Source organism: Colobus angolensis, unplaced genomic scaffold (assembly GCF_000951035.1).
Source record: "Colobus angolensis palliatus isolate OR3802 unplaced genomic scaffold, Cang.pa_1.0 Scaffold130, whole genome shotgun sequence".
Taxonomy (NCBI): Eukaryota; Metazoa; Chordata; class Mammalia; order Primates; family Cercopithecidae; genus Colobus; species Colobus angolensis.
Genome location: NW_012114253.1, coordinates 3,185,333 through 3,195,273, shown reverse-complemented (window position 1 = coordinate 3,195,273; position 9,941 = coordinate 3,185,333). Strand labels below are relative to the sequence as shown.

General features: G+C 46.9%; 1 protein-coding gene across 5 annotated transcripts in view; it reads right to left on the bottom strand.

The window, feature by feature from the left end:
* Positions 1 to 536: 536 nt before the first annotated feature.
* EMC1 (ER membrane protein complex subunit 1) overlaps positions 537 to 9,941 on the bottom strand; it is a 27,969-nt gene continuing 18,564 nt past the window's right edge. For all 5 annotated transcript variants that reach the window (XM_011934027.1, XM_011934029.1, XM_011934031.1 and 2 more), the window contains 6 exons: positions 8,493 to 8,630; positions 4,704 to 4,877; positions 3,932 to 4,142; positions 2,084 to 2,168; positions 903 to 1,032; positions 537 to 816 (listed from right to left, as the gene is read on the bottom strand). In XM_011934027.1, the coding sequence (XP_011789417.1) occupies positions 637 to 816; positions 903 to 1,032; positions 2,084 to 2,168; positions 3,932 to 4,142; positions 4,704 to 4,877; positions 8,493 to 8,630 (918 nt within the window). In that variant the 3' untranslated portion in view covers positions 537 to 636. The remainder of the gene's footprint in view (positions 817 to 902; positions 1,033 to 2,083; positions 2,169 to 3,931; positions 4,143 to 4,703; positions 4,878 to 8,492; positions 8,631 to 9,941) is intronic.

Below are 9,941 nucleotides of genomic sequence, written 5' to 3'. Positions count from 1 at the left end.
CTATTTCTTCCCAGTGCAAAACAACAAATGCACCTGTAAGGTGGAGTCAGCAAGGAGAGTTCCCCTCTTACTTTGAAGCAAGAGATGGAAAAAGTCAGAAAGATTTCTAGATAAAATTGGGAAACACAAAAGGCAAAGTAAAACTTTAAACAGGCCTCACAACAATCAGCTGGAATTATTATTTAAAAAAAAAAATACAATTCATGGATGGGCAAAGAAAGGAAACAATGCAGAGGCCTTTGGACTTCAAGGGAAAGCCCATCAGGATTCTCTGAGATTCTCAGCTGAGAGTGAGTTCTCTCTCCATGCAGGATTCTGCATCATGTGTATCCCAAAAGGAGTTCTACGTGGAGGTCATCCATCTTCTTCCCTGCAGCTCTTGGCTGAGCAGAGACAGACAGACAGACACACACACACACACACACACACACACACACACACACACCCCACAAATACACACACACACACACACACACACACAACAACAATACACAGACAGACACACACACACACACTCCACCAATCCACAGACAGACACACACACACACACTCCACCAATCCACCAAACTGCAGCTGTAGCTTCTTTTCTGACCCACACTCCCCTGGCTCTCCACTTTTAGGCACAGTCTTTGGTCTTTATCGCCAGGCCCGATTCAGGAGCTTCACCTGTGCTAGTCTCTTAGTGATCATGGTGGCAAACACCAGGCCAAAGAGGACGCTGCTGATTAACACGTAGTCATAGTCATCCTTCAGAACGTCAAACTGCTTAGATGGGTAGACTCGAGTTTGGTAAATGTCCAAACCATAGGCCACAACCTGGAAGGCAGATGGAATAAGAATTAGGGAAGAAACAACCAACGATCCACCAAGGGTGAAACAGGGCAGCTGTGGGCCCTACTCACCAAACAAGTGGACTCCAGGCCCGAGGGAGCTGTGTAGATACCTCGCATTCGAGAAACCGTCTGGTTATAGTTGATGAATCGCTCTGCGTGTATCTGTACATCTGGAGAATACGGGATTAGGTTCTCCTCTCTGCAAAACACCAGCCGGGACAGGCAGTCTGAGCACTGCTGTAAAGGGATCTCTTGGCTGCCCTTCCTGAGTCCTGGAAGGTTTCCAGGCTACATATCTAGCCTCAAATCTCCTAGGAGGTCTGCTTGCATTAGGTAGTTAAAAATTTAGCAGCTGAATGTTAGGAAGGACTACAAGAAAGGAAGGTCTCTGGAGAGTAAGACTGAGATCTAGATTCCTACTTTGTTCTAAATCTGAAAAGAAAGGACATACAGATGACTGGCATTTCACACCACAAGAGGAAAGCCGACCATTTTAAAACCAACACACTGAACCACTAAGCTAATTCCTGTTCTCCACTCCAGGGTGCCTCTTGGTCCCCATTTCTTTGAAACCTGATTATCATCCTGTGTCTTCCTAGTTTTAACCTCCTGTCTCTCATATACTTCTCTCCATTCCTCATGCCCCTAGATAAAGAAATTGAGGATGGAGGTAAGAAAACCTGACAGGATGGTGGCTGTTAATACAACAGTACCAACAGTGAACAAGTTACTGGCTTGCCCACATGATCTGGCCCGAATTACCTCAGTGATCTCATTTCCTAGCGTTGCCCTCTACGAACTCACCAGACACGATCTCAGGGGATTTGCATTGCCTGTTCCCTCTGCCTAGAAAGTTATTCCTCAGGTATCTACACAGCTAGCTCCTTCACCTTCTTCAGGCCTTCACTCAAAATGCACCTTCTCAAAGGGGCTTTCCCAGGCCACCTCTCAAATTATACCCAGGCACATCCCCATCCCCACTTCTAGCTCATTCCTGTTTTACTCTCCTTAGCATTTGAGTACCTAACATAGTATATATTTTACTTGTTTATCTTATTTATTTATTTATTGCCCATTTCCCAGCAGACTGTAAGCTCCATGACGGCAGGTGACTTTTTCAGACCTGCCCCCTGCTACATCCGCAGCCCCTAGCATAGCATGAAGGCACACGGAGACTGAGAACCAAGCTTAATCAGTGAGGTTAAGTTCCGTAAGGTCAGAGCCTTCAGCACCACCCACAAGGGTCTTACCTGCTTTGTTCTGTTGGGATCTCGGGGCGGCGGGGATCCAGCAAAGCCTTAGGAAGGGAAAGAATTGCTCCAGAAGGTAGTCCAACTACACAGGAAGAAGTGAATGTTCACACCGATCCAGTATCCAGTAAGGGCCAGTTACAAAAATGTCATTATTGCAGAAATTTAAACAAGAGTTTAAAACAAAAAAGTGGGTCAATGAGGCTCCCTTACATAGCCAAAAATAATAATCCAATAATATGCATAGGTCTGAATGAAGGTTCTCACTTTTGAAGACACTAGCTTCTTAACATTCTGAGATACCAGAAAATAAAGTTCTAGAATCAAGATATGGATAATGATGAAAGAGAAAAATGTAGAAGGCGACCTGGATTTCCTCATGCCCCCTCCCTCTAATACCTCCCCCAGCAGGGAGTCTCCTTCCCGTTGAGCAAACGCAGCTGTTTATGCAGCTGCGGTACAGTGGCCAGGGAAGACTGGAGGACCAAGCATGATCGATCATAGCACCAGTTTCAGTAATGGTGATTAAAGCTGATAAACTGCCTATAGGGCTGGCTTCTTCATATTTAAGAATACAATAGGCCAGGTGTGGTGGCTCATGTGTGTAATCCCAGCACTTTGGGCGGCCGAGGCAGGCAGATCACGAGGTCAGGAAATCGAGACCATCCTGGCTAACACGGTGAAACCCCATCTCTACTAAAAATACAAAAAATTAGCAGGGCATAGTGGCATGCGCCTGTAGTCCCAGCTACTCAGCAGACTGAGGCAGGAGAATCGCTTGAACCGGGGAGGCGGAAGTTGCAGTGAGCTGAGATCGTGCTACTACACTCCAGCCTGGGTGACAGAGCGAGCCTCCATCTCAAAAAAAAAAAAAAAAAAAGCAACAGTAATGCCAAGTGCCCATCAGATCTGAGTCCCAAACATCTTTGGTAAAATCAACTAAACACAGGAACCTGTTAACCACTGTGTCCTAAGTCCTGGGCTTAGGTTACATAAGGATAAGATTTTAGAGCTGGCATGGTGGTTCACATCTGTAATCCCAACACTTTGGGAGGCCGAGGCAGGTGGATCACTTGAGGTCAGGAGTTCAAGACCAGCCTGGCCAACATGGCAAAACCCTATCGCTACTAAAAATACAAAAAGTAGCCAGGCGTGGTGGTGGGTGCCTGTAATGCCAGCTACTTGGGAGGCTGAGGCAGGAGGATCACTTGAATCCAGGAGGCGGAGGTTGCAGTGAGCCAAGATCATGCCACTGCACTCCAGCCTGGGCAACAGACCCTGCCAGTTTCTGTAACCTGTCAGCACAGGCTAGCTATGTTAAGAATGCTATCAGGAACTGACTTTTTGAGCTAGGTGAAAATGCCAAATAGAGAGGTGGTATATCAGAAATGAGAACTAAAGGCCAGGCACAATGGCTCACACCTGTAATCCCAACACTTCGGGAAGCCAAGGCAGGAGAATCATCAGAGCCCAGGAGTTCTAGACCAGCCTCAGCAACATGGCAAAACCCCATCTCTACAAAAAAAAAATTGTTTTAATTAGCCAGGTGAGCTCAGGAGGTTGAGGCTGCAGTGAGCCATGATCACACCACTGTACTCCAGCCTGGGTGACAGAGTGAGACTCTGTCTCAAAAAAAAAAAAAAAGATGAGGACTAAGAGAGAAGTGGTCACCTTCATAGGTGGCAAAGATGAACTAATAAACTTCTTCCACTGATATATAGCCCTCCTCACCACCTTTCCCTTACAGGTGGTTCAGTGGGGCTCTGCCAGCAATGTGTCCCTTGCTCTGTCCTTCAGTGTGGTTGCCCAAGGGAACCCAGCCATCCCAGAGGCTCCCCATGCACTCACTCAGCAGGTGTCGGCTGGTGATGCCCCGCTCGGTGATGGTGGCCTCCATGGCACTGATGGAGGATGGGAAGATATAGGACTGCTGGAGGACCTGGGGCAGCTGGGGGCGGTCCAGGGAGCTGAAGGCAGTGGCGTTGTATTGCTCGGTGCCCTCATAGAGCTCCAGTACGGTAAACTCGTTGCGCCGAGCCTTGGTGTTCCAATACTGGTACTGCAGGGATAGGAGGAGGCAGCTCAGGGCTTCCCAGCCGCTTCAACTGGAAAGGGAAATTGCACTGCAAGGCACCTTTCTAATTAGCTACAGATCCACGAAGGAAAACCATCAACTAGCACCTCACTGTTCTTCCTTACTACCAAGTTTACTAACTTGCAAAGTATTTTTATCTAAGCTATCCAAAGTTCACCACAAAACAAAGGAAATTCTCAAGATTCTTAGAAGCCATAATAGTAACTAACCTTTGAATCATTACTAAGTGCCAGGCATTGTTCTTTGCTAGACTGAAGGTGACTGTTATTATCCCTATTTTACCAATGATGCAACACAGAGCGCATACATAACTAGTTCGAGGTTATACAGTCAGGAAATGAAAGAGGTAGGATCAAACCTAGGCAGTCTGATTCCTGAGCCTAGCGCCCTAACCAGCACACTTTGCTGCCATCCAGGAAATTTGAGATCCTAAGAAAACCAAAGCAGCAACTGGGTTTCTGGAAAGGACTTAGGAAGCAGGGAGACCTCTGGAGCTACCTTGTGTCCCTGGTAGTGACTGCTTACCACCACCCAGTTCTCTGAATGCACGATATGGACAGGGCCCTTGGCTTTCTTCTGCACAGAGGAGTGGATGATACGCCCAGTGACGCCATCAATGAGGAAGATGCCAATAAAGGTGCGCTCATGGTGCGTGTCTGTGCTTTCCGTCACCACGGCCAGCAGGTTGGGGTTCAGGCTCTGGAGAAAGAGAGAAAAGCTCCCTTAGAACCACGATGACTCATCACACACTCCATTCCTGTGCTGTAAGACCAACCTGGAGCTCTCCAGCCTGGCAGAGGAATCAGGGTTTCTGGTGAAAAGAGCTTCCTGTTTGGAGTTTCTCATCACTGCACTTGTTTTATGTGCATTGGGTACTGGGTGCCATGCCAGTTACCTTGTATTTTATCTAATCCCTTAAACAATCTTGCAGAGTAGCTATTATGGTCCACATTTTGCAGAAAAGTCTCAAAGTAGTTAAGCAGCTTCTCAAGTCTCAGATAGCATATAGTAACCCTAGATAAAATCCAGGTCTGCCCACTCATTGACCTAGGGACAAATGCTGCAGTGATATTTTTCTTCTCAGGGTCACCACCGCCCTCCCCATCGCTAAATCCAGTGGCTAAGTCTTGGCCCTCACCTTACTTGACCCACTAGTACCACGTGACGCAGGTGATCACTACCTCCCTGTGACATTTTCCACCTGGATTCCAGAACATCCCTGCCCAGCACTCCTTCTACCTTACTGGCCTCTCCTTCTCAGACTCTTTTGGAGGTTCTTCCACATCTCCCCAGTTTCTTCATGGTGGAACACACCAGGAAGCTCTCAAGCCTTGAGCATTTCCATCAAGCTCACCCTCGTGGTGGTCTATCTCAAGCCAATCTCATGGCTTGAACACCATTTATGGATGTTGGCAATGCCCAGTGTATGTATCCAAACCAGACACTCCTTTGAACTCCAGACTTCACTAAGAAACTATCTCAGTATCTTTTCTCAGATGTCTCATCTGAAACTTAACATGGCCCAAACTGAACTGTTCTAACCCCTGCCTAAAATCTGGTCCTGTCTCCTCCCCAGCCAGTGGCGACTCCATACATCAGTGGCTCGGACCTAAAGCCTCGAGTCATCCTTGACTCCTTTCTCTGTAACACACATATACTCGCTCTTGGCTCTACCTTCAGGTACCCAGAACCTGATCTCTTCTTCCCACCTCCGTGCTACCAGCCCAGCTCCAGCCACCATCAGCACCTGGATGATCCCATAGCCTAAATGGTCTGCTTTCCTCCTCACCCCTCTACAGTCTAATCTAGGTCAAATGAACCTGTGGAATCTCAAGTCACTGATGTCACTCCTCTGCTGAAAACTTCCCAGTGGCTCTTCACTGTGCTCCAAAGTGAAGGCCACGGTGGTGGCCTGTGATCTGGCCCTGTTGCCCTCTGCCTTCAGCAGGCCTGACATGTCTCCTCACTTATCATCTTCTAGTCACCTGGTCTTCCTTGCTGTTTCTCACACACACCAGGAGTGCTCTGACTTTTCTCTCTGGAAGGCTCTCCCCGCAGCTATCCACACGACTCACTTCCTCACTCAAGTCCACTCACTCCATGCCACTTTCTCACTAAGCCCCTCCTTAGCCACCCAATTTACACTGTACTCGCTTTCCCTCTTCCCGGCTTTATTTTTCTCTGTAGAACTGATCACTTTCTAATACACTATCTAATTTACCTATTTATTTTCTTTATTATTAGCCTCACCCAACTATGATGAAAGCCTCACAAGGTCAGGAAGTTTCGTCTATTTTGCCCATTTTATATCCCAGTGTGTAAATGAGTGCCTGCATCCAACTAGCACTCAAAAAATACTTGCTGTTGGCCGGGTGTGGTGGCTCACGCCTGTAATCCCAACACTTTGGGAGGCCAGGATGGGAGGATTACTTGAACCCAGGAGTTCAAGACCAATCTGGACAACACAGCAAGACCTCATCTCTAAAGAAAATAAAATAACTGCCCGGGCACAGTGGCTCACACCTGTAATCTCAGCACTTCAGGAGGCCAAGGTGGGCAGATCATGAGGTCAAGAGATCAAGAACATCCTGGCCAACATGGTGAAACCCCATCTCTAAAAATACAAAATTTCGCTGGGCATGGTGGCACACGCTTGTAGTCCCAGCTACTCGGGAGGCTGAGGCAGGAGAATCGCTTGAACCTGGGACGTGGAGGCTGCAGTGAGCCGAGATCGTGCTACTGCACTCCAGCCTGGTGACAGAGTGAGACTCCATCTCAAAACAAAAAGAAAAAAGAAAAGAAAGAAAATAAAATAAGCCATGGTGACATGCACCTGTTGTCCCAGCTGCTCAGGAGGCTGAGATGGGAGAACTGCTTCAGCCCGGGAGGTCAAAGCTTCAGTGAACTGTGATCGCACCACTGCACCCCATTATACTGGGGAAAATGGAACCTCAGACAGCCTAAGAGAGAAACAGCTAGGCCATGGCAGAGCCACGTCTTAACTTGACAGTCAAACTGGAGGCTTGCACTGTGTTGCACTGGATCATGCTTAGTGATCCAGCTTTACCATCAAGTTCCGTGATCTCGCTACTCTAGTCTATGACACCCCCTCCAACTCAATCTCTACTCAGTCTCTCCTGTACCAGAGGGTGTAATTAATGTGCATTACTACTGTGATTACATTCTCTCCCACAACAGTTTTGCAGCCCACTAGTCACCTCAATCTCCCTCTCTTTAACACTAACTAGAGTGTTGAATCACAGAGATGGAGTTTCTGATGGCTCGACTATGGTTTAACCCCAGAATGCTCTGTCAGTACTACCACTAGTAATAAGAGCTGGGCTAGGCACAGTGGCTCAAGTCTCTAATCCCAACACTTTGGGAGGCTGAGGTAAGAGAACTGCTTGAGGCCAGGAGATAGAGACCAGCCTAGGCAACATAGTGAGACCCTGTCAATACAAAAATAAGAAATTTTAAAACAGCTTTTTTTTTTTTTTTTTTTTGAAGACAGGGTTTCACTATGTTCCATTCTACAAAAAATAAAAAGTTAAAAAAAAAATTTTGTTTTGTTTGTTTGGAGACAGGGTCTCACTCTGTCATCCAGACTGGAGTGCAGTGGCACAACTGCAGCTCACTGTAGCCTCGACCTCCCCAGGTTCAGGTGATCCTCCTACCTCAGCCTCCCGAGTAGCTGAGACTACAGGCATGCACCACCATGCCCAGCTAATTGTATTTTTTTTACTTTTTTTGCGGGGGTAAAGACAAGGTTTCAGCCATGTTGCCCAAGCTGGTCTCAAACTCTTGGACTCAAGTAATCCACCCGCCTCGACCTCTCAAAATGCTGGGATTACTGGCATGAGCCACCAAGCCCAGCCTTTTTTTAAAAAATTAACATGGCATATGCCTATGGTCCAGACTACTTGGGAGACCGAGGTGAAAGGATCGTGTAAGCCCAGGGGGATGACGGAGCTGCAGTGAGCCATGGCTGCATCACTGCCCTCCAGCCTGGGCAACAAGTAAGACTCTGTCTCAGGAAACAAAACAAAAAGGTCCAAAAAATAAGAGCTAACATCTGTTGCTTACTTACCATATGCTAGGCACTGGGCTAGGCATGAATATCTCATGTGATCATCACAACAAGCCTAGGAAGAGGGTATATTATTATCCCCACTTCACAAACAAAAATTAAGGCTCAAAGGGATTAAATGACTTACTCAACGTCATATATCTACCAAGTCCTACAGCCAGACTTGAAGCCCTTGTTTTCCTAATTCAAAAGCCCTTGCTGTATACCAGACAGCTGGCTGTATATACCTTGTAGAGCACACTGCGGTCCCCCATCACACGGCCCTGGGAATGAACATGCTCACTGCTGCGTTTCCCCTTCACCTTGACGATCCGCTGTACTTCCGGGGGAATGGTCAGCTCCCAACTCAGCTCAGTGGTGAGATCCTAGGGCAGGGACAAAAAAGCCTGTAATCAGGAGGGTACACAAAGAACTGAAACAGCTGAAGTTAGACCCATCCTACAGTTCATTATTTGAGGCCTTTGTGCAGGAAGGAACAGAGATCAGAACTAGAAAAATGAGCCAGGAGCAGTGGCTCATACTTGTAATCCCAACACTTAGGAGGCCAAGGCGGGCGGATCACTTGAGGTCAGGAGTTCAAGACCAGCCTGGCCAACATAGCCAAACCCCATCTCTGCTTACAAAAAATTAGCCAGATGTGGTGGCGGGCACCTATAATCCTGGCCACTCAGGAGGCTGAGGCAGAGGCTGCAGTGAGCTGAGATCACGCCACTGCACTCCAGCCTGGGTGATACAGCAAGACTCAAAAATAAAACAAACTAGAAAAATGGCAATAGAGATCTAGTTTATGAAAAAATTTCAGAACTCTCGGTTTGATTAAGATAGATACTAGACCAGGTACAGTGGGTCACACCTGTAATCCCAGCACTTTGGGAGGCCGAGGCGGGTGGATCACCTGAGGTCAGGAGTTTGAGACCAGCCTGACCAACATGGAGAAACCCCATCTCCACTAAAAATAAAAAATTAGCCAGGCATGGTGGCGCATGCCTGTAATCCCAGCTACTCAGGAGGCTGAGGCAGGAGAATTAATTGCTTGAACCCAGCAGGCAGAGGTTGCAGTGAGCCAAGACTACGCCACTGCACTGCAGCCTGGGCAACTCTGGCTCAAAAAAAAAAAAAAAAGATAGATAATAAAGCCAGTAGGAAAGGAGGCGAATGCTCAGTAGTATCCCGTTGTTTATCTGAGTAGGAAATATGCAAGGAAAATTTACCATTTATTACTAAACTCCAAGATGCTCATATACTAGGGCCAGCAGTAAATGTCTAAGCTAACAGGGACCTCAAAACATTTCGTGTATGATTCTTTATGGTCATAGGAAACCAACCAATAAACACTCATGGTTAAATATATTATTATACATCCGTCCTGTGGAATTATGCGGAGCCCCTGGGCGTGGAGACAGGAGGTAGTTACTGGCAAACGGCAAAAGGGCCTTCTAGGAGCTAGTGCTGTTGTTTCCTGATACGATTACCAGGCACACAAGTGTATTCCCTTAGTGAGGGCTCACTGAGCCATACCTCATGATTTTGCACTTTTGTCAATATTTTTCTGTAATAGAAAACTGAAGTTGACAAAACAATGAGGTAGAAAACCCATTAAATGAAAAAAGCAAATTTCATAAGAATAAATATAGGTCAATTCCATGTGAGTAAGAAAAAAAAAAAAAAAAAACGGG